The following is a 25,278-nucleotide window of genomic DNA, read 5'->3' as shown; positions in this document are numbered from 1 at the left end:
CCGCCACCTTTGCCTCCACCGATCGCCATGCCTCTCGTGGCTCGTCAAGTCGTGTATCCCCACTAACCACGCCCGCCACATCGTTGTCCCGGTCCCAGTCTCTATACCCATTCTTTGCCCCACCCCACAATCACCGCCTCCCTCGTTGCCGGCCCCAATCTCCGTTCCCCCCATCGTCTGCCGCCGCTTGACCACACTCCTTGCCTCCGACGCATTCCTCCACCTCCGCTGCGCCCACGGCCCAGCTTTGCCCCCTCCCTCCTCGTTCTCTCCTTCTCCGACAATGGTTTGCATCGTGCAAGTGCTGCTCCGATTTGACGCCTCGAGGTCACCGTGTTGCCATTGCCCCCACCTGCTACTCCCTCCTTCCCGGGAAGATGTTTGACGTCGTTGACTTTTTTAAACATGTTTGACTGTTCGTTTTATTCACAAACTTTTGTGAAATGTATAAAACTATATGTATACATAAAAGTATATTTAATAATAAATCAAATGATAGGAAAAAAATTAATAATTACTTAAAATTTTTTAATAAGACGAAAGGTCAATTTTTTTTTAAAAAGTCAACGGCGTCAAACATTTTAAGATGGAGGGAGTACATTGCACCCGTCTTCAATTCGCGCATGCCCGCGCAGTCGTGCTTGGCCGTGAGGTCTTCCTCATCGGCCGTGGAGCTAGCCACACTGGGCGTCGATGCTCTTCCCGCGGAAGACGAAGTTCGCCGTTGCCGCCGCGGTGCGCGCGGACCTGCCGGACAAATATAGCATGCATAATATAGCACTCTCTCTCACACACATAATATTCCGGAGTACAAATTACGCATGACATCGGTGACTCGGACACAAAGGTATGTTTCATGCTTAGACTAGGAATTCAATCCTATCCTATTTCTTAATAACTACTCCATATATTACAAGGTGATATTAGCTAGGCTACGATCGCTACTTTACGCTTTCAAGTAAACACTATATATTACAAAACCTTCATAAGTATTGGTTCATACATGCCGATTCATTTAAAACCAGCACTTGTGAACCTTTTCTCATCTCCACGCCACGCGATGAAAAATTATATATAGAACCGACACCTTTAAACACTATAGGTGTCGGCTCTAAAGAAAAAACCAACACCAATACTATAGGTACCTTTTTTAAAAAAAACGTTATCTATAATATATCATAGGTACTGGTTAATTAAAAACCAGCACATATACCCATAAAAACCGACCGGTCATCTCTCTCCATACTATCTCTTCCCCACCTTATCACATCTCCTCTTCCTCTCCTCCGCCCACCCATCACCCGCTCGCGCCTTAATTTCCTCCTCTCTCCAACGGTGCTACCGCTCCTCGTCCTCCCTCTCCCCCCCACCATCACTCCCCCTCCTCCTCTCCCTGGCGGTGCCTCTCGCCTAGCCGTGTCGCCCCCCCTCCTTTCCCCAGCGACGCCCTTCCTCCTCGCCACCTCCGTGCCGCGTTGCGCTGGATCTGGTCACCACGCGGCAGCCGCAGTTCCTCCTCCATGCAGCACCGGGGGTGGGGAGGTTGACGAGGACAGAGATGGTGCCGGAGCGAACATTGAGGATGAACGAACATTGTGCGGAGAGGACAGGAGCTGCTTTGAAGCTGCGTTGACCCAGCGGTGGGGCAGGCTAGGGCAACAGTGGCGGACGGAGCACGGGCTCCCCCTTTAGCCTGACCAGCAGCGTGATTGCGTGGCAGCGGCAGTGAGGAGGAGGCCCGCGCAGAGGCTGAGGTGGTGGCCAGCGGCCTGGAAGGAGACGGCAGTGACTCGTCGGGCTCTTTTTTTTTTAATTCACTGAATATTATAGGTGTCGGTTGTGGGGTAAGAACCAATGATGTGCATGAGGGTGTCCCGATCTTTCGATAAGAGGATAAATCGATTGATGGAGCGACATTGGTGATCCAACAACTATCCAGGGATGTTGCGCCTTAGCAATCATTACACCAACTCCAGAGTTGATTGTGAATCTCGACGGATGATCTGTCAGCCTAACCACGAGGGTATTTATTCCTGCAAGCAATCAAGAACTAGCAAGAACAAGATGAACAAACAACTCAATTTGTGAATTAAAGATGTAGGATTGAATCAACAAAAGTATCACATATGGGGTTCCGTAACAAGCAAACCGGCAATCTAATCGATTACGGGATTACTCGACAAAGTAGCGAAACTAAACTTTGATCTAAATAAAATCCACATTGTTCTATGGTGGCTAAGAAAAATAAATAGGTGGGAGGATGAGTTGAGGTCGTCCTGTAATCCTAAGACGCGTCCCGAACGGACTTAACTGGATACATAACCCATTGGGCCCAAATAAGGTAACGCAATATCATAGATAGAAAAAGGTTTCTGTAGTAAAACGACGATTGCGGCCTCTTCAAAACAGATATGGATGTGAGGTTGGATCCATTTGAAGTCGTATGAAGTCGTGGCGGTCATTAGAAGTTGTGCTGTGCTACAGTCCGAATCCAGCCCGCGTGAATCCTCTCCCTTTTGGATCCTCTCCCTCATTCCTAAGTAAAACAAGAGTACACGGGTCTCCGAGGTATAAATAATATGAACATGAACTCAAGAATAAACTCACCTAATAGTCGAGTTGACGTGCACGAGCGCGGGTAATAGGACCATGATGTTGGACTTGTGGAGAAGTGGATGTATCGATGGTGTTGGTGTCCTCATCAACCGGAACCTATTCTAAAACTGGCACCTATTCGGTTAGGCATCGGTGTCACCAAATTGGTACTAATTGGGAATCCGACAAATATGACCGGTACCTATAAGGGGTTCTACAGTAGTGAAAGACCTTTTATCCAAACACTACTAAAAAAGGCATATACAAGTCAATACTATATGTGCCAGAATAGGTAAAACCGTCACCTATAATGCTTTCCCACCCATCCGAGTGTGCGTGGAGGAGCCAACGACAAAAACCGGCATCTTTGGATAATTATAGATGCCGATTGTTAAGAAAAAACGACACCAATACTATAGGTGTCGGTTTTTCTAAAAATTCGACAACTATCACTAAGAGCCGAGCCGCCGTGAGAAAAAACCGAGCCAGCGCGTAGGGAAAAAAAAGCGCAGAGTTATTTAACTCCCTCCCCCTCCCTCATCCTTATCCTTATCCCTTCCCCACCTCTCACATCTCTCTCTTTTACCAGATCTCCTCCTCCCTCTCTCTTCCCCCTCTCCAGATCTCCTCCCTCCCTTTCCATCGGCGGCCGGCCTCGCCTCCCCCCGGTAGGCGCCTCTCCTCGGTGGCCGGACTCACCTCGTCCAGTGCCTGACCTTGCCCTAGCCGGCGGGCAGCCAACGCCTCTCTTCGGCGTCGAGTGGCCTGCCGACACGCGGCAGATGGAGTTGCCAAGGTAGCCGCACGGGTACGACGGGTGCAAGCGGGAGCGTGCGTTGGCGGTCATGTACAACCGCGTGGCCTCCGTCCTAGCGAACCTTGGCGTGGCGCGTCGGCGGTTGACCAGCGCCCCCGGCCGACGCCTCTTCCTGATGGCCGGCCTCGCCCTGGCCAGTGCCTCTCCCCGGTGGCCGGCCTCACCCCGGCCATCGCCCAGCCTCGCCCCAGCCGACGGCCAGTCTCCCATCCCCTATGCCGGATTCATCGGCAATGACAAGGTGGCACACAGATCTGGCGGACCTGAACTAGATTTGTGGATGGTTTGGTTGTTGATTATATGTATGCTCATCATGTGAATTCAATCGATGAATTTTGATTTGAGGATTTGAATTTGGATTTGGGGCAACATGGAGCAGCTTGGTGCATCAGCTTGAGCCGATGCATCAAGCGGTTTTCTTGGCTCGCGTACGCCTCAAAGGTGCCGATTTTGAAACCGGTACCAATCTCTCGGAGTAATCTGTGTCACCGCCGTGGTGCTGGTTGGGAATTTCGGCATCTAAGGGGATTTCCCAACCAACACCAATAGCTATTTTTGTAGTAGTGACACTACTGCATAAAACATTTTCCTAGACGTCGGGCCTGTTTGTTTCTAGACGGGTCGTAAGTGGCGCCGTCTAGAAAAATCAGATGACCAGCGTCGGACTGTCGCCCACACGGGAAAATACATTATCCCATGCGGGCGCCTTAACACGACCGCACAAGAAAATCCTCATTATCCCATGCGGTCGACTTAAGAGAACCGCACGGAAAATTCAATTTTCGCGTGCGGGTCTATTAAGTGGACTACACGAGAAAATACCTCTCCCTCTTCTCCCTCTCACCCATTTCAAAATTTTCACACTATCTCTTTCCTTTTCCTTTCTATTCTCTCTCTGCCTTTACTCCACCCCACCCCTCCGTCTCTCTGCCTTTACTCTCCTCCCCTCCCCCTCCATCCCGACCGAGCGGCGCAGCGGTGCGGCCGCTACAGCGGCGGCGCGGCGGCTGCTGGTGGATGCGGCGCAGCGGCGTCCCGGTGTGCCGCCTGAGTGGTCGACTGCGGAGCTCTCGGCCCTCTAGCCGGCGTCCTGAACGTCGACACCGTGCGCCGCATCATCACCGCCTTTGTGGAGCGCGACTCAGCGTCTTCGGGCGGCGCGAACAGACGGAGCCGGAGGGCGTTGTCCCTAAGCGGAGCCGGGGCGCTGCCGGGTGGTGGTGGCGCAATGCAGATGGTGGCGAAGACCATGGACAAGGTCACGGCGGAGATCGCGACGGATGAGTCGCCGCCATCTCGCGGCGGAGGCAACAAGTAACAGCATGCATGCATGAGCAAATGAAGCTAGGCCCAGGAAATGCAGTAGCAGCATGCATGCATGAGCGGCTGCGGCGGGGAATGGCGGCTGTGCTACGACAGCGACGACGACGGGAGCGGCGGCATGACGACAGCGACGACAACGACGACGACTGCTGGCGGAGGCGGAGCGGTGGCGGCGGGACCGGCGGCTGCGCAACCACCGTGCGGATCGGAATCGGGATACGGCGGCCGCGGGATCGGGATTTTTTGATTTTTTTTGGGCTTTTTTTCTTTCCGTGCGGTTGGTATAATTTAACAGTACGGGTTATCCCGTGCGGTTAGGTCACCCGCATACGAAAATGTTGATTTTCACATACACTTCGGTGCAGACGGGCGTTACCTTCGCACAGAAAAATATGTTTTGACCGCACGGAAAAATGAATTTTGTAGTAGTGCGAAAATATAATGGTACTACTTTTTATATAATTTTCTCTCTCTATTCTTAAATATTTTAATTGCATTTCTTATATATCCGTGGGCTAGTTGTGAGTGATTGGGTATGAAAATTTTGCTATAGATTCATAGCTCAATTCAGCCGTGCACCTTGGTGTGTACTAGTACTCAAGTGTCTGGCCGAGAACAGAGTAGAAAACAAAAAACAATACTAAATCTCGAGAACAAAATTAGTGCATCGACCATGGTGATGCATGATGAGACAGAACACAAGACGACACTTTCTCGCGTTTTTATATGTGTATACAGTGCATGCCAATAAGCCTATCACATTTTGTCATATGTAGTTTATTAATGCGCCTAGCTCGATCACATGCAAATATTGAAAAGCTCATGAACATGCCTGGCATTTTTCTTTTCTTTTCTTTTATATATAGATGAACATGCTTGGCATGTTGCGAGGTTTTGCTCAATCATTCATCATATATCGTGTGCCCAAATCTCATGTAAACAAATGCAGAGCACAAGATTCCTTTCATCATCTCTCAATCATATGCGCTTATGTAGGGATAAGCGTTGCTATATGCCATGCATAAAAAATGATGAATACTAAACATATGCATGCATGAACATATTTTGTTCGTATATACTTCGTGATTTGTGAAAATCATGCCTTAACAAAAGTTCAATTCAAGATCTTTCTTTCGTAATGTATTACGGCTCTTTTGGAATACATGAATTCTCAAAACACATGCATAAACGAAAAATATATATGATTAAAATGTAATGACACTTGAATCCAAAGGAATGCATTTTTTTTTAAAAAAAAACTACATAGATAACCATTTGGATGGAGCATAAGAAAAATTCCCATGAAACATTGCCATTTCACTGGAATCACGGACTCAATTCTTTGTTATAAATTGCCTCATAGGATTATTTTTCTTATAGGATCCAAATCTATTAAAATTCATCTCTACTTTTTTTTCCCTGAAGGATCCCTTAATATGTAACTGAACTCTTTCTTTTAAAGTTCCTATATTAATTCTCGCCCCCTAGGATACATGCTTACAAAACTATTAGAGGACAATAGGTGAACAGTGAAACAATGAATCCCTTCAATTTTATTGATCTCAATACGTCCCCTTTTATAGAGAGGATTTGTATGTATACATGTCTAGGATTCTCCTAGGATTTAAGGGAGATTTAAGCCTCTAAATGTGGTTGTTTATATGTTGCAAATGCTCCTTAAAATGGTTGTAACAAGATTGATGATTCACTTGATTGCTGCCATTGTTGCCCTTTGATGAGATCAAATATGGCCTAATGATGCGAGTCCATCTTGAGATCAACTTGTTCTTTAATTCCTTAGAAAAACCTTGTGTGAATAAATAAGAATAATATGATTAGTGATTACTCTATCAGAAACATGTAAGATTTACCATCCGGTTTTTCTCATACAAAGTTTTTAATGAGACAATGTTAGATACAAGCTTATGCCTTATCTCATGTTTTCCTCACAGGGATTTTTCTAGACATAAAACAAGGCATGGATTACCCCTTAAACATTACATATTTCTGATAGAGTAATCACCAATCACATTATTTCTATTTTTTTCCCACAGGGTTTTTCAAAGGAACTAAAGAACAAGTTGGTCTCAAGATGGACTCGATAAAAATGAGGAGTGTTACAAAAGCATCATTAGGTCATATTTGATCTTATCAAAGGGCAGCAATTGCAGCAATCAAGTGAATCATCAATCTTGTAAAAGTCATTTTAAGGAGCATTTGTGACATATAAATAGCCACATTCAGAGGCTTAAATCTCCCCTAAATCCTAGGAGAATCCTAGGCATCATGTATACATACACTGTAAAAGAGGACATATTGAGATCAATAAAATTGATCGGATTCATTGTTCACCTATTGTTATCTAATAAAAACATCATATATCCGATACGACAGGAGTACCTGGTAGAAAATTTGCTTGATGTCATGATCGTTATGCTCGTGGATTATGACTTTGATGAAATGTTGCCGCATCTAGCTCTTGATCAAAGCAGTGGATCGATGGACTCATGGACTGGCTCATGAGTCATGACACCCATGGCGAAGTTAAAAAAACATATACATGAGATAAATGTATTTTGTTTACGTCAGCAAAAAAAATAATATAAAACATGTATTTACGGAAGAGCCAAACGAGTAAAAGAAAAGAAAAACGAACGCAAACGAAGATCAACAGTCCCATCGTTTCACACATACTTAGGTTTATCCATACAAATTATTAGCAACTTAAAAATGTAAATTCCTAAGTAAGGTTTTTATATACGTGTCTTTAGTGACTCAGAAGCAAATATTATGAAACAAACTACGATTAAAAAACATAAATTAAATATAAACTACTTGTTTGCAAAATCAATGTCCTACTACTCCCTTCGTCAAAAAAAAATCAGTACTAGATGTGACATATTCATATTTGTTGTACTAGGATGTGTCACATCCGGTACTAGGTTGGTTATTCGTAGGACAGAGGGAGTATATCTTACTGGATTTTGTCACTCTAAAATTAAGTTATAAAAATTAAAATTTGATTTTACAAACATAAAAATAACCGAAATGACGGGGCCAAAGAAAGAGACAATGGGAAAAGTATAAGACACATGCAGCGTCTCGCTCGACTGAACCTGAACCTGAAACTGAAACTGAAAACCTGTACTCCCAAGTCTGAAAGTTGCAGGCAGAAGATCCGTCCCGTACTCCCGTCGTCCATCATTCAGAAACCACAGCGAGAGAGACAGAGACAGAGCCAAAAGAAAAAAAAACCAACCTTTTCCGTCGCCACCCCGCCCTCCGTCCGTGACAACTCCACCTCCACTTCTCTCCTCTCTCGTCTTTTGCTGCTCTGCCCAACCCACCCGCACCACCGCACCCGCACCGGATCGAACGGCGGTGATGCAGGCCGGAGGAGGAGGGGACGCCGGGGACACGCGGGGGCGGCACCGGATCCAGGCGGAGCTCAAGAAGCTCGAGCAAGAGGCGCGCTTTCTCGAGGTCCGTCTCCCTCTCTCTCTCCTCTTCCTCCCTTGTTTCTTGGTCGACTAGCATTACCGGTCTTCTTCCCAAATTTGGTTCCAGAATTCTTGCAGTATTAAAGGTTAGATTTCATCTAGGAGTATATAGCAAAAAAGGGGGAAAAAGGAAAGAAAAATAGTTTCTTTAGGACTTTCTGTTATGGGGATTATTTGGTGTGAAATTAATGGAGGAGAGCATTTCAATTCTCCTCTGCAAAGGTGCCGCATATTCCGCCTCGAAATTAACGAAAATGCATGCTATGCTTTTTTGCCTAACATTTCGCTCGGCTCGATCATGTTCAATGATTCCAATCCCATGTTCCCATATGACCGAGCACGAAGCGCTCGCCATGTTTGTCCAAGGTTTCTTTTTGTTGCCTTCTGTCCGAACTTGCTTGATCCCCATGGCGGCCCATATGGGTGAGGAAATGTGGGGGGAGAGGAGCAGAGAAGTCAAGCGCATGTGCATGGTCGCCGTGCAGAGCCTGCTTGTCCTAAACAAAAAAATATTTATTTCCGTACCTTTTTGTGGGCCTTTTCTTTTCTAGTATTTCCTGCCTGACTATTTGTAGTTTGTAGAGTTCTTTTTTTTTTTAAGGATCTATACCAGAGCCCAGAGAAACAAAAGTGCTCTTCTGTGTCATCTAATGATTGGGGACTGACAGTGTACTCAAGAGTGAAGACTGCTTCAGGGATACTACTGAATACTGATGCCCCTTCCTGGGGACCTGTTTAGAATGGGTAGCCATGTGTTCTGGTTTGTTTTGTGAGATCCAATCTAGTTTTTTGTTGGATCAAAAGGCTTGCTGAATAAATGGTTCTCCTAAACTCTAAAATAACACTAGGATTTATGAAATGGTAAATGAAATTGATTGCTGCGAAACCTTAGCATGACTCGCTAGCCAATTTGTTCACTGCTGGTACAGGAAAGTACCGCTATGAATTCACTAATTTTTGTTGACATAGTTATTTTCTGTTACTTGATAGTTCTATCTGTTTTTGTGTTATTTTACAGTACTTATGATGTGTAAGGGGCATTCTGACATGATTGCCCCTTTGCAAAAATGACATCTGCAATATATCCTTGCTCTATCAACAAATAAAAAGGAACTTGTCTGTATGTTCTTTGAGTAATCAGCTAACCATTTTAGTTATGTGCATCACTCAAAATGCTTAATTTGTAAGTTCTTAGAATTAGACGCCAAATGAATACTATCATATGCTCTGTACTCACTATTGAGGAATCAAGATTGTGAAGAGAAAGGAGAACAATCATTCTAGAAGAATGTTTATCTGTTTGTTCTATAAAACTGTTTTAGTATTTTGTGTTAAATCTCTTCATTATGCACATGGGTACCAGTTTCAGAGGATACAAGTAAGTCGTAATGCAAATGTAGTTCTTCTTTTGTGGTAAATGCTGTTGTCAACATCGTACTGTAGTCTGTCTTGAAATAACAACAGTGAACAAATAGAATCAATTTAATGAACCACACAATAGAACTTCATTTTAGAGTTTTTTTTTGGGTGGTAAATGATGTTGTCAACATCGTACTGTAGTCTGTCTTGAAATAACAACAGTGAACAAATAGAATCAATTTAATGAACCACACAATAGAATTTCATTTTCGTTTTTGTAGTAAATCCTGTTGCAATTGGTACAGTATCACACTGTAGTTCTCATTCCTTCTCATTGGAGGAAGTTTTCTTCTTTCTTCTGTCAACATCGGATCTGTCACATACTCAGATGGGAAAGTGACCTTTGAAGTCATGTACTGTGAGTTTACCATACTCAACTGAGTAAATAAAGTAACTAGAAAATAAAACTACCAAGGACTAATGGGTGTTTATCACCTTTCTTTAGATAATGGAAGAATCTCACTCGGTCTCTATATCAGGGGTATACATAGCCACACTTATTGCAAACTTGTGATATACAATCACATTGATAAAAAGAAGTGGTAACAAGCATAAGAAAAAGAAAATTCCCAATGATCATAAAACCTGTTGTCCATGTGTATCGAGATCCATGGACCATGGCCATGCGCTCCAAAGTATGGCTGGGGCACGTAATTTAGTGGGTCTTAGCCTACTAACCCACTTCATAGAATTGATGGTTCACTGGCCTCCTAATTTATCGTCAAATTTATGCATTTATATTTGAAGAAAATGAACTAAAGTGCGTTCACTGGTTAACTCAACTGCCAATCTTTTTATCAGTAAGTATGGCTCACACTAACAGACACACCTGAGGCTCCTCGCACTGAAAGTAAAACCAAAATCATAGACATTTGGATCACATGAAGATGACATGCTGTCATGGGCAGGCATGTTTATGGGAGGGATTTGATGAAGTGCATAATCATGTGAAGTAATTGGATGTGGCCCTGGATCTCGATGGTGTGGCTGCGCTGCTGTGGTCGGGTGGAGTGCCAAGGAGGCTGGAATGGAAGAAAGAGAATAGTGGAATTAGATTATTTTATTACTTGCCTTTAGGGCTGGCGTGACTCCTCAGAACAATGTGAACTAACACAAGTACACAACTTATCTATAATAAGTTGAATGCAACTCAAGTTATCCCTAACTAACTATCTAAACAATTCCAAATTTAAAGGACTCCTAATCAGATACAACTTATTCTTAGTAGAGTTTGCTGCCTCCTTGTGCCTAGCAGACTGGAGGTCCCACATGATACCTGCATTGGACTACAAGCTTTCTTCACATAACCAAGTAGAAACCTTTGGTTTTCATCACCTAAGAACTATGGCTAATAATACTATTACTAAAAGTTCACTTGTTAGGAATCCTTGTTGTTAATCATTTTCATTTTGATTGTTAAATCTCGATATTTTGTCATTTATGTTAAACCTATATACAGTTTGCTGTTTTAGGCTGCTCTGATTGCATTTTGGAATAGATTGGATTGCAGTGCAAAGGTGGAGTGTGTGGCCAATCTATTTCATCTGTGTAGAATTCTGACAAATTTATTTCGAACAGCCCCAACTTGTGTATTAGCTGCACATTATATGAATGCAACGCGAAAGCTACTTGCATAGCAGAATAAGGCACACATTTCCAAATTAAATCATTTTAAATTTCTCAATGGTGCTGATATGGACTAGATTTGTTCCTTCTCCATTCTTACACAATTATCTGTAGAGCTGGCAGGGATTCCTTTTTCTTCTTCAGATATAGAATTCTGTACAGCATGAAAGAATGATCCTTTTTTCCTTTAAAATGTTTCTGGTTTCCCTTTCCCTAATCCCTACCAAACCTGAAATGTTCTCAGTGTGACTTCATTGTATGCAGGAGGAACTTGAAGAGCTTGATAAAACGGATAAGGTGTCAGCAGCATTGCAAGAGTACGTGCTAGAAGAAAACTTCACCAATTCTAATATTACTTTCAGACATTTTATGCTCTCGTCTTCCTGCTTAAAAAGCATCTTTTGTGGTGGTTTTACTGTTAGTTACTGATTGCACTGTTAACATTTACCAGGCTTATGGTAACAGCGGAGAGCAAAGCGGATCCTCTACTTCCAGTGTAACGACATAAACATCCTATTTCTAAATTTATCCAAATATCTCTGCCTCAGAACTCTTATGCCGCTTCTTTCTGTTACCGCAGGACTACTGGGCCTGCTTGCCAGTCTTGGGACAGATGGTTTGAAGGTCCGCAAGATCTGCGCAGATGCAAATGCTGGTTTTTGTGATTCTTGGCAAGCAACACCGAGGGCAGACAATGATTGCTGCAAACTGTAAATTGTTTTTGGTCTTCCCAGCATGAATGTCATTAGTCATTAAAGGTGAGGGGGGAAATTCTTTTACTGTACTGAGTATGGGCATCAGAAAGTGGAGTAGAATGAGAAGAGAACTGTGGAATACATAAGTGGCAGCAATGAGTTAGCTTAATCTTTGTTCGACAAGTTTCTTCGTATTGAAATTTTCTGTGCATTTAGTTTGATTGGCTGCATTTCTGCTGTTGTTAAAGTATGGGATCTCTCAACTGCAACATTTGACTAAAAAAAATATTCCCTGTGAGGCTGTGAGGTTAGTTCTATCTGACATTTCTTTAGATGTTTCTACCCTTGTTCAGTTAGTTACCATGCTGAATCTTGTGAACACCATTTCTGAAGAATGATGGCTGATTCTATCTTGACAAGAATTCTGAATCCTGCATTGATGTGAAAGAAACTGGCTCTTTCATGGATCGCATTAACTTTCCACTAGCTCTTCTGGCCCATTCAAGAGAAGCCCAGCTCACAGAGGCCCAGCCCAATAAGCAGCTGGTTCTCTCTCTTCAACTCTCATAGGCCACAAGTGAAGGGACCTTATCCAAAACTACACAGCAATGGCGCGCGCTTGCTCGTCTCCCTCCTCGCCGTCGCCGTCGCCGGCGAGCAGCCGTCCTCTCCTCCCCTCGTCGGCCTCCATCTCCGCCTTCCTCGCATCCCACCCGGCCCTCACCCTCCTGCACACGCAATGCGCCTCCATGGCGCACCTCCGCCAGCTCCACGCCGCGCTCGTCAAGTCCGGCCTCGCCAGGGACCCCATCGCCGCCAGCCGCGCCGTCGCCTTCTGTGCCGGCGACGGACGCGACGCCGCCTACGCCGCCCGCCTCGTCAGGCACCACCCGAGGCCCAACGCGTTCATGTGGAACACCGCCATACGCGCGCTGGCCGACGGCCCGGGGCCCGGCGCGGCCGTGGCGCTGTTCGTCGACATGCTCGGGTCGCCGACGCCGCCCGAGCGGCGCACGTTCCCGTCGCTGTTCGCGGCGTACGCGCGCCTCGGCCGCGCCGGCGACGGGGCCGGGCTCCACGGCATGGTGGTCAAACTCGGCCTCGGCGGGGACGCGTACGTGCGCAACTCCGTGATCGCCATGTACGCGTCGCGCGGCGCCGCGGACGAGGCGATAGCGCTGCTCGCGCGGTGCGAGGCGTTCGACGCCGTGGCGTGCAACAGCGCGATCGTGGCGCTGGCGAGGGCCGGGCGCGTCGACGAGGCGCGGGCGGTGTTCGACGGCATGCCGGCCCGGACCGTCGCGACGTGGAGCGCCATGGTGAGCGCCTACTCCCGCGACTCGAGGTGCCACGACGCCGTGGAGCTCTTCTCGGCGATGCAGGCGGAGGGCGTGGAGCCGAACGCCAACGTGCTCGTCAGCGTCCTCGGCTGCTGCGCCAGCCTCGGCGCGCTGGAGCAGGGCGCGTGGGTGCACGCCTACATAGACAAGCACGACGTCGCCATGAACGCGCTCGTGGTCACCGCCCTGGTGGACATGTACTGCAAGTGCGGCGACATACGCAAGGCTCGCGAGGTGTTCGACGCGTCGAGATCGCGGGGCCAGGCCAAGCTCTCGTCCTGGAACTCCATGATGCTTGGGCACGCAGTGCACGGGCAATGGCGAGAAGCGGCCGCCTTGTTCTCCGAGCTGAGGCCTCACGGCCTACGCCCCGACAACGTCACCTTCATCGCGATCCTGATGGCGTACGGCCACTCCGGCATGGCCGACGAGGCGAAGGCGGTGCTCGCGTCGATGGCGAGCGAGCACGGCGTCGTCCCGGGGGTCGAGCACTACGGCTGCCTCGTCGACGCGCTCGCCAGGGCGGGGAGGCTCCGGGAGGCCGAGGGCGCGATCGCGGCGATGCCGGTGGCGCCCGACGCGGCCGTCTGGGGCGCGCTGCTGTCCGGGTGCCGGCTGCACGGCGACGCCGAGGCGGCGGCGCGCGCGGCGAGGGAGGCCGTGCGGTGCGACCCGCGCGACAGCGGCGCGTACGTGCTCGCGGCGAGCGCGCTGGCGCGCGGCGGCGAGGCGCGGCGCGGCGCCGCGGTGAGGGGGAGGATGAGGGAGGAAGGCGTGGGCAAGGTGCCCGGATGTAGCATGATCGAGGTGGATGGTGTTGTGCACGAATTCGTCAGCTAAAAATGTTGCGACTTAATTATTTCAGGTCACAGCTAAAAAGTTAAGATGGCACATAAACCAAGATTGTAAAATGTATAGAAGCATCGACCTGTAAATTTTGCATAATTCTACTTAAGAGCGAATTTCTGAATACTACAGATGTTTTTGTCTAATCTATTGCAAAATTATAGATTTAATAATATTTTGTACTGAACAACTACACATCTTTTTTCTCAAATTATTGTAAAACTACATGTTTTATTAGGCTACACCTTCACATGCACCATTACCTGACAAGTGGGTCTTCCATGTAAAAACACTTGAAGTTTGTGATAAAACATTATAAGGGAAATGTTGCTATAAGATGCTCAAAGATTGTGAACTTTACCTAGAACACGAAAACGTGATACGGATGTTGGACATCAAAAAACTAGTAATTCTCGTGAGTGCAAGTAGGACTCGTTTGTCATTGTGGGTGATTTGTATATAGTTTAAAACATATAGTTTTATGATAACTTAAGCTCAAAACCTGAAATTCTACAATACAAACTCTTAAATATGTAGTCTAATGAAATTCTGACAAAATATGATTTTCTCAAATCTACTCTTTATCACGTGATAAAATCTTGGATGTATTTTTTAGATAATACAAACTTGGATGTAATGGATGGGCAATTGGGCATCTACCAACATTTGTGAAAAGTAATGATCAAACAAGATTAGTGATGTCCTTGTTACATGCCTAGATAAGTAATACTATTATTACTCCCTCCACCAAAAAAAAAAATCAACTTTTAGAGTTTGAATTTTGTCCAAAAAAACCAACTTCTACCATTCTACCTACCATCAACACGTAAAACGAGAAGTTTATACCTTTAATACCCTTTATTTACCCATCATTCTTACTATTTTTTCAATGATTAAGAGCATTTTAGTCATTCTCACTTTATTAATCCACCTCGGGATGGAATGGATTTTTCGTGGGACGAATGGAGTACATTAGATGATGTATTTTCACATGCAACATAGAACATGTTACGAAATCAGAAAAATAATAGCTCGAATTGGGCTCTGCTTCCCGTGTGTTCTACACTTCTACCAACAAATCAAGGGACGAAGAGTATGAGGGCCAGCCCATCACAGGAAAGTTTTGCTGGTCCAAAACGTATGCACAATTGCAGCTTTATCAACTTTTCAAGAGGATGGGATACATATTATTATCCTAGCCCCTGCATTGTAGAATGGATATAGCCGTATCTTGTTACATACGAGTAGTTACAATCCTTAGCTACCGCAAAAAATCGTGCAACATTCGTCTTTAATTTTTTTAATCCAAAAATTTTAAAATTCCTCGACCATCACAGTAATGCATGGATGGTAACCATACGGTAAGTGGAGGTAACCACGGTATGTTATTTAGAGAAATGAAAATTGCAGAAAACAAAGAAAAACAAGTAGAAAAGATTCAGGAAATTGTATAATTTTAGAAAAAATAGGAAAAATCTAGAAAAATGTAAAATAATATAGTAATCATGCTAAAAATTTTGACATGACATTTTCTACACTGAAAAATGAAGGAATCACATTTTCCTCTCAAGTGGACCTAAATGGGTTTCATGAATAGTGCTCTCTTTCGGTGAAGCGCATTTGTTAATTATTTTTCTTTTTTAAGTTCCAATTTACATTTGGCTGCAGAATATGATATCAACTTTGATTTTTTTTCTCACCTAATTGTACTATAAACTACTCCTTTCATTCTGAAAATATAGCAATTTTATATTAATTAGGGAATAGGGGTAGAAAGACTTAATTATTTAACTTGGGTAGATATAGGCTTGTACTATAATAATAAAACTAAAGGATAGGAGGGGTAGTATGAAAGTGATGAAAGTCTTTTACATGTCCTAAGTTGTTATATTTACGATAAAATTTAAACCTACATTTTGAGATGGAGAGATTTTGGGATAGAGGGAGTAGATACTATCGGGAGTTTCCACTACCGAAGCCTCATGGTAAACTTGGTTAATTACCATGTGGTAGGAAAACCCTGGCTGCCATACCATAAAACTGCAAATAATCAAATGGAGACAAAACTTATCTAAAATAAACACGTAAGCACATTCTAATGTTAAACCTTCTCATATATATGCTAGCTTGACAATATTTCCTCCGAAGTTATTCTGAAAAGGTGACACTCGCTTTTACATGGCCGTGTTCCTCCTTTTCAGCAAAGTTTAAAGTCGATGCATTATCCTGACCTAATTAGGATGTGATTCTGTGGCATATGAGTGTTGTGTGCATGTGATTAGCACCACACCTTGAATAGCTAGTTGAGCAAGAGTAAAACAAATTTATAAAGCCTTCTCCCACCAACCATATACTACTTTTAGGTTAACTCTTTTACATGAAACGAGCACGAAAATGTAAGTGGACCTATTCGTCGAATGTGTTAGGCTCGACTGTGTGGTTGCGCGTGGCACTTGACGTACGTCCATATCCTAAGAGGGGAGAGGACATATTTCTGGACATTTGCCTATATGTCTATATACTTGGAGCGTATTATTGGACATTTACCTATGTGGCTATGCAGGTATGTGTGTGTGATATCTTGTCTCAATTAAAATGTGCTTATCAATGTTATGTACACTTGCTTTTTTACTGGATTAACCTTTTTACATGAAACGATGACTAAAGTGTAAGTGTGATGCTATGTGTAAGTAGGACTACATGTCATATTAGATGGAATGGGATCCGTAGAGCGTAGTTCTGTAGGGCAAGCTGTTACAACCGAACCAAGTGAGCAAGCGCCTTAGATGTTGAAGCGTCCATCCTTTTTGTTTCAAAGAAAATCTCTAAAAGGGTAAGGATTTCTAGAGTTAACCCAATTTACGAGAAAACAATGTACTAAAACTTTACAACTGCACGATTTTTTTTAGATAATAGAATATAACATCCCGGCCTTTGCTCAAAACGAGCTACAACCAATTATTATAAAGTAGCACTCAAAGAAATAGTATAGTTCAAATTAAAAAGAACACACCAAACAAAAGCAGAGGAAACCTAGCCAAAATAAAGAGAACACATTTATTCAAGTCTATTTGTGAACCTCCATCCATAATTAGGAAAAAAATTGCATAACCATCGACTCCAATTTGCGGCATGCAACCTTTAGAAACTCCCCATCATCATCACACCTTTGTAGCTGTGCACAAAACCGGAGCCAGTGTGTTGCCCTGAAAATTACCTGCATATAGGAAGTAGATGATGATTTGTCAAAAACTATACCATTTCTACTCAACCATAGAGCCCAGCAAATGGCAGAAGCTCCAACAAGTATCAGGTTACAACTGCACGATTAATTAGAGGAAAAAGATTAGAATTAATCCACATGAAGACCCTACCCAATTCACACACCACCGACAACTAGCACCCTATAACTACTTTTTTGAACAAAAACATCCTATAACTACTGAGACCCATAAAAAAAATCATCCTTGCTAAGCTTAAAGAAAATGACCAAGCAGCTCCAACTTCAATCTCTTTGATTTAGCCATGATATTGAAGTCCACGTGGCATATACTGTAGCTAGCTAGGACAGTGATATAGTATCAGTCCCAATTTTGTCCTCTGGAGGACAACTCATGAGTCACCAGACTGAAGCTAGCCAACTAACTGAATCTCTTGGCCGACACTGCATATGTGTTCCTGGGAAAATCAGCTCGTGTCATACGAAAATCAGTCACCATCAACAGGCCTGGCCGGTCTGTGTGCAGCGCATTATGCAGAATTGTCAACTTTAATTTCCAAGTTCCCTAATGTACTATCATATATATAGTACACTCCCTACTAATGCCATTATTTGTCCTTGTTGTTTAACTGTAGTCATGCAGGGATCGACTAGCTGTAGGGCCAAATGCAGACGCTGACGAGACGCATACCAACATAAAACATTTAGAAAAGACGAAAGAATCCGATTGACCCACACAGCCAATGGCATGGCTGCCCGTGATCTCTTGCTAATTTCAGCGATCGAGCATTCGGGCCCAACAAATCTTTCTTTCTGGTGCTGCAGGTCTATCTGTCTTTAGTTTATGTGTGAGCATGTACGATCGAACGAGCGAGGTAATTGAGCAGCAGTTTTCAGGTTGCTAATAGCTTCCTGTAGCAAACAATGGCGATGGGCTCCATTTAGATATTAGCACAGGTGCTCAGGCGATGCGAGCCACAAACGGCAAGATTCCTCTTGCTTCAACGGTCGACAGAGACTGCCACACAAATTCATGCATGCATGTCTGCAACTCTCTGCGCATATATTGCGTTTATAGTCTACTACAGCTAACTTTCGATCAGATTTTGCTTTTGGAGAATCGTAATTCAGCCTCTGTTAACCCCAAAATTCATAGACCAAACTTCGTATATTAAAGCTCATAGACTAGTAGCAATTATATGGTGGTCACTATCTAGCAACTGTATATAAATGTATATACAATTATAGGATGGAAAAAAATCTCATATATAAATGTCTAGCAACAATTATATATATATATATATATAGTGGGCTTGTAGCCTACACTAATACAGAAAGTATTTTTACGGGCGGGCCGAAAGGCATCTTCCCATGCGAAAGGCTGGCCCGCCTATCCGAGATGGTCTGCGAAGATCACCATCTTCGCGTGCGGCCAGGCTGCCCAACTGCACGCGATGTGGCTGCATTATTGCGTGTAGTCACTTAAGTGGGTCACACGCGATAATGCATATTTGCGTGCGGTCCATCAACCGGCCCCCGGGAGACCGGTTTTTCCTAGCGCGACCACTTATGACCCACATGGAACCTAATTGCCCCCTTTTATAGAAAAACCGATTTTGTAGTGGTACAATAATAGGATAGTCAACATAGATCGAGACTAACAAGCATATCATCAGCTTATAAGCAGTGTACCCATACCGAATTTCTCAGTTTTTTGAATTTTTTTACGGCTATCTCGTTGAATTACACGTCACCTCTTGCTGCTTTCGGTTCCTCATGCGGGTGAGCTTGACTGCTGATAAGCAATTCTCCAGTTAGCCTGATGTTCAACAATTTCCAAGCTTTGCCTCGTGTCCGGTGCCATCAACCAGGTGTGGCAGGTTCTGCATCTATGCGTTTTTTTTCAAAAAGACACTTAATACTCTAGGAAATAGCAAACCAGTCCTTTTAAATTAAGATTCATCCTTATCATAAATTTTACAAAAAAAACCATATCTTTATATATGAAATACAATCTGAAGGAGAGAAATTTCCATTTCTAGGGACAGTGTTGTATCTTAAAAAGTATGAGGGCATTCTCACAACAACACATCCTAATCCAATCCCATCTCTCTCTCTGCTGCCTACCCACTCCCAACATGCAACCTCTCTCCGTCCCATCCGCCACTCCTATCCGTGCGCCCTCCTCCTCCCTGCCGGTGCCGAGGCCCTCCCCTCCTCCCTCCCGACCCAACAGCGCTGACGGCTGACCTATTCTCCTCCACCGCCCTCTATCCCCTACCCTCACCGCTGCATTCCTCTCCCGCATCGATGCCATAGACCTCGGCGGGGAAGCGTGGAGGAGCTCGGCGATGAAGTCGATTGCCACAGTGCAACGTATTAATTATATGTACTCTTTCGTGGTTTAAGCCCCAGCGTGATGCAGTTTTGATCAAACAGATGTAAATATGTACTCCCTCTGTTTCAGGTTATACGACGTTTTGACTTTTATCAAAATCAAACTGTTTTAAGTTTGACCAAGTTTATAAAAAAATAGTAATATTTTCGACGCAAGATAAATTTATTATAAAAATATATTAATTATTAATATAATAAAACTAATTTGATAATATAAATATTACTATATTTGTCTAAAGTTAAACTTAAAGCAGTTCAACTTTGACAAAATTAAAATATCTTATCATCTGAAACAGAGGGTGTAATTATTTGACACGTCTCTCTCAAAATCTCAATGCACCAACTGATCGAGCCGGCATCATTATTAGTACCTAAAGGTAAAAAAAAAGCTAATTAAATTGCAAGTTGCAAATCTCTGGCCCCTTCACTTAATTGGAACAAACAAGCTAGAGAACAGCTCAACAAATCAAGACAAAAACTTAAACGTAGTAACACAGGATCAGCACTAGAATAATAATGTACTATCGCACTCTGTACAACAACCCCTGAAATATATATAGTTAATCCATTGGAGTATATAGCAGTTTTTAGCCGATCTTAATTAGACTCAAAAGCAAGGTCAATTCTACCATCAGGGGTCCATATTGTGCCCATCGCGTCGAGCATAAACTAACGTCCTGACAGCGAATGGCGAATCTGAACCTAGATTTTCCTTTCACAGGCAATCACTATCTTGCGATGCATGCCCTAGCTACTTAGGTGTATTTATGCCTAATTAATCTAGGGGCACTAGCTTCTTAATTTACTGACTATTTGTCACTGTCTTACATTAGGTTAGGGTTTTACAGGTAGCTTCAATTATTGCCGTCCGTTGGTTAATTTGCTTAATTCCATTTTAGCAACCTTTTGATCGCGGTAGTTTGCTTTAGCATATATGCATATATATATATATATATATATATATATATATATATATATATATATATATATATATATATATATATATATATATATATATATATATATATATATATATATATATATATATATATATATATATATATATATATATATATATATATATATATATATATATATATATATATATATATATATATATATATATATATATATATATATATATATATATATATATATATTACTGCTGCTGCTAGTCTAGAAGCATCTAAAAGAAACATGCGTACGTACTGGAAGAATACGTACGACCGAGATATGATTAAGATGAGTAGATATATGGTCCAAATTGCTGATAACTACTCGATCGTATATAATTAATCGTGACTGACGAAAACCCTAGGTTTATATAATACGTCGTGATCTTTTGATCTGTTCACGAGGTCGACCACTCGACCGCTGGCTTCATGGTTTCTGATTATTATGCCTGCAAGCATTAAGATGAATGTCTTCTATCTCCTGACGACATCCATTTTTCTCTGAGGAAAGCTAGCTGAAAATATCACCAGGATCAGCTCCATTGCGTGGCATGGTGAAACTTAAACCGAAACTATTAATGTTTTAATAGAGGATTTTGGACCCCACTAAACAGGGCTTAGCTCCGCGCGCCCCTAATTTTTCTTAAAGATTATATATATGTGTACATTTTCTTAACTGAAATATATATATCTATAATTAATCACATGCAAACTATGTAGTGTACAAGAAGCTCAAGCTAGCTAGCTGCAAAGCTGATCAACAGAGTGAAGTGTTTATTACAATCTTCAAGCAGATCCAGTTAGGTGTGTGTACTGAAGAAATTAAATTAAAGATGCCATTTGTGATCTGCGGTTATATATAAGGATGAACTGTGCTTGTCATGCATATAACACGACTATTGCGAATAAATACACTATAGTGTAAAAAACAAATGCAAAAATTAGCCACCTATATATGCGCATTTGTAGAAGACACCATGTACGTATAAAACAATTTCAAACAGTACATACTCCCTTCTCCTCAAACTGGATGTAGAACATGCTGCCACACCCAACTCTTTACAAGAGCAAAGATACACAGAGCCTCGTCGGTTACCCATATCCCCTAATAAGCCAAAACGGCTTATTAAGAAATAAAAATTAATTTATAGGTAAAACTATATTATATATTTATTCGTAGTGATTTAAAAGCCAATGCTAAAAAGAAATTACATTGAAATCATCTTACAATCAATTTCAGAATAATCAAATTTGAAAATTCAAATTTTGGCTTTTGCTTTTACTTATTAGACCAACCGATAGGGCGCGCGCGCACAAACATGGAAATTGTGGTTTTCAATGTCTTCTCTCACACAACTTTATTATATTTATATAAATGTTATTAATCGTATTTGATTATGAAAGATATATTGAATTAACAGGGCTGATCTGCTGGAATTAAAAAGAATTAAATTGAAATATAAAGTCATGAGGAGGGCAAGGATTCTGACCTGAGTATAACATATATACGTACTGTAGCTATCATATTTCGTATATACCATGCTGTCCTTCACCTAAATAACATGCAATGATGCATAGCAAGGTTGACAAGAGGTAGAAAATTGTTAATTAATGGGCCATTTGACCGCATCCCGGTAGGAAAATAAATTGAAACCCAGCAATTCAACTAACAACAAGCAGCAAATTAAACCGCCTCTTGTGTCTTGTCCCAGTACCATGATGAAAAAAAAGCCTTCAAGAGATAGCTAGCTTTAAAATTAATGATATTGATTTAATCAATATACAATGGATGAGCAATCTGCTAGCTATTTTCATTTAATTACTTTGATTCATTTACAAAGGTATACATATTTAATTTGTATCCGGTTCTTATTTTGAAGGGAAGGAAGCATGCATAAATTAAGAATAATGGTACCATCAAAATATCAATCTGCAGCAGTACGTCATTCAGATGCGCATGAAGTGCTAGATTTATGCAGAAGCTAGCTAGCTACCAAGAGAAGAAAATTAAAACAGTCGTCGCAGTTAGGTGATGTGGAGCCGGCCGGGCGGCTATAGCAATTTGCAAAAATATACAGTGCATCTGTTGACACAGCAAAATCTGTTCCTTTCTTGCTAGTGGTTCCCCGGGAATCTAAATATGATATGGCACCTTCCATGGCCCCACCCTTGTTTAATATGTGGACAAACCGAAGCGGCTGCAGGTATGCATGCATATATATGCAAATGGTAGCAATATCATGTATATGTGCAATATGCAGATTACGTACACATGCAACGACACTTAAAAATACTAATTGACCGATATATTAATTATTACCTTCATCTAAAAATAATTGTATTTCTACCATTCAAATTTTGTTCCAAAAATATATCCGTAGTAAGGTGAAATACATCTAATTAGTTAGATGGGGATATCCTGCTCCCCTATATATATCATTCCATCTTTGTCTGCCTTAACCTATCTTTCATTTTATGCATGTGGGGTTTATTGTGGTCTTTGTATGTCCTATTAATATGTCTAAAGATTTCTAAAAATATAATTATTTTAAAATGGAGGTAGTAGCATGCATGCATGAGGTAGTAATACACAAAATTATCGTGCCTTTTTTTTTCAAATATATAATTTTCATACGAACTCGAACCATTAATTAATCTCTATATCTATATATACAAAATTATTAATTTTGTAAAACTCATGCATGCAGTGCAAATTAAGGAGTCCTGACTCCTGAATATGTTGGGAGAAACACCTGATCTAACACACACACACTTGCTATTTCATCACGACAATGCCTTGACAAACGCCAAAAAATGGCAAAGAATATCTTAGAGAAAAAAAGGACAGCTAATGCAGGTCAAGTTAATTAAGTTTATACAAAGCATGGGTTAGGTCGGATATGTGAAAACTACGTACGTTTTCTCTGTAAAATATATATGGCTTGCCTAAAACAAATGAAAGTGATGGTACATGTACTGATGTACACACCTTCGAAAGCGACTTTTATTTAGGGTTGTCGTCGTGAAAACTACGTTAATTCGATGAAGGGACAATAATTGATCTATAAATCATCTGAGTTCGATCTGATATATTTGTGTCACTCTCTTGATTTTGCGCTTGTCCGTTAATTTATACCGGTCAATATCTTGTATAAGATCGATATCGAGAAATACTTGGAATTGTATTTAATTTGTGCATGTCAATATCATACTTACAGAGCCCCATTAATTCTTCAAATTTATTTGATTTTTGAAGCGCATAGAAAGGGCCCTTTACTTCTTTGCAAGAATGTAATTAATAAATAAAATTACAAATAAAATAAATTAACTCATTATCATGAGAATATCTATGTATGGTCTATTTCATCTCTGGCAGGTGCTAGATCGATCGAGGAGACATTCTCAACCAACAGGAACAAGGCAGATACATGCATAATATGTTGATCCCGCGCCGTCCACGCGAGGGCAGCTCGAGGGCCAACCCTATCAGCCACCGCCGCACTCCTCTCCCCTCCCCTCCACCTCGTCGCCACCGGAGCATGCCGTAGGAAAGTCGAGCGGTGAGCCGGGATGGCAGCGGGCCATCCCCCGGTGGAGCTCCGCCTTTGACACAGGAAAGGCGGCGCGACAGCGTGCGTGGCGTAGAGAAGGCAACGTGATAGTGCAGGCGGGGAGAGAGGCGGTGGACCTGGTGCCACCGTGTTCAGATCTGGAGCACCCATGGCAAGGGGCAGTGGCCGGCGCCGCCACGACCGGATCTGGAGCCCCCACGGTGTGTCCTTGCCGGATCTGAAGGTTTTCATGAGGCGATAGCCTCGAGCGGCCAGCGCGCGGTGACAGTCTCGAGCAGTAGGCGTGGGAGATCGACGCGACCAGCGACGACGGAGAGAGGATGGCGTGGATGATAGCGGGAGGATGGCACGGGCAATGCGGGGAGATCGGCGTGACCGGCAATGGTAGGGAGGTCGGCGGTGGCTAGTGGTTGGTGCGTTCAGCGACAGCAACAGTCTACCATTTGTGAGGCGATGGCATGAGAAGCAGCTGGCGGTGGCCAGCGGCACCGACGATGGCCGAGCTAGCAACCGGTGTGGGAGGCGTCGTTGGCCGCATGGAAGACCCGACGAAGGCTAGTGCGGGCTGGTCCACGGTGGGACACTGGTGCTGTGGTGAAGCTTTGGGGGGGCGATGATAGGTTTTGGTAAGGGTGCTGCAGGTGAAAGTCCAGTGGATGGGTGACGATGGCGCCTCTAGTGTCATGGCCTTCTTGGAGGTGTCATCTAGGAGATCTCTTGTTCCTCAACATCACCGTCTTTTCTCGGTTTGATCGTCAGAGTTTTTTTGTTGTCGTCATCAAGTTGGAGCAAGGGATGAGTGAATCTCCTTCTCTCTCACCCTCTCCCTCAAGTCCTCAACTCAACCCCTCTATGTGAGTCGTTGTTCTTTTGTGTGGAGTCAGTGTTTAGCACGGCGTTTGCAACCCCCTTGTAGGTCTAGCGGCGTTCGGTCTCGTTTAGTGGCGATCGGTTCGGTGCTAGCACCTTCTCCGG

At 43.3% G+C, this 25,278-nt stretch overlaps 2 protein-coding genes across 2 annotated transcripts; both read left to right on the top strand.

The window, feature by feature from the left end:
* Positions 1-7,864: 7,864 nt before the first annotated feature.
* LOC4333518 (guanine nucleotide-binding protein subunit gamma 1-like) lies at positions 7,865-12,285 on the top strand. Its single transcript, NM_001418377.1, has 4 exons — positions 7,865-8,218; positions 11,545-11,597; positions 11,732-11,776; positions 11,861-12,285. The coding sequence occupies exons 1-4, from the start codon at positions 8,120-8,122 to the stop codon at positions 11,943-11,945; spliced, it is 282 nt and encodes a 93-aa protein (NP_001405306.1). The 5' UTR covers positions 7,865-8,119; the 3' UTR covers positions 11,946-12,285.
* A 106-nt stretch (positions 12,286-12,391) lies between these two features.
* LOC107276234 (pentatricopeptide repeat-containing protein At2g42920, chloroplastic) lies at positions 12,392-14,287 on the top strand. The gene has a single exon (XM_015773269.3). It carries the CDS (start codon positions 12,584-12,586, stop codon positions 14,153-14,155), a length of 1,572 nt encoding a protein of 523 aa, XP_015628755.1. The 5' UTR covers positions 12,392-12,583; the 3' UTR covers positions 14,156-14,287.
* The last annotated feature ends 10,991 nt before the right edge of the window (positions 14,288-25,278 follow it).

Source organism: Oryza sativa, chromosome 3, assembly GCF_034140825.1.
Source record: "Oryza sativa Japonica Group chromosome 3, ASM3414082v1".
Taxonomy (NCBI): Eukaryota; Viridiplantae; Streptophyta; class Magnoliopsida; order Poales; family Poaceae; genus Oryza; species Oryza sativa.
The sequence above is the reverse complement of the archived record's forward strand: the minus strand, read 5'-3'. Positions and strand labels throughout refer to the sequence as shown.

Coding starts and splice junctions, on each gene's coding strand:
- LOC4333518 (NM_001418377.1), top strand. CDS start 8,120: ATGCAGGCCGGAGGAGGAGGGGACGCCGGGGACACGCGGGGGCGGCAC. Junction 11,598..11,731: donor GTGTCAGCAGCATTGCAAGA/GTACGTGCTAGA, acceptor AACATTTACCAG/GCTTATGGTAACAGCGGAGA. Junction 11,777..11,860: donor GCGGATCCTCTACTTCCAGT/GTAACGACATAA, acceptor CTGTTACCGCAG/GACTACTGGGCCTGCTTGCC.
- LOC107276234 (XM_015773269.3), top strand. CDS start 12,584: ATGGCGCGCGCTTGCTCGTCTCCCTCCTCGCCGTCGCCGTCGCCGGCG.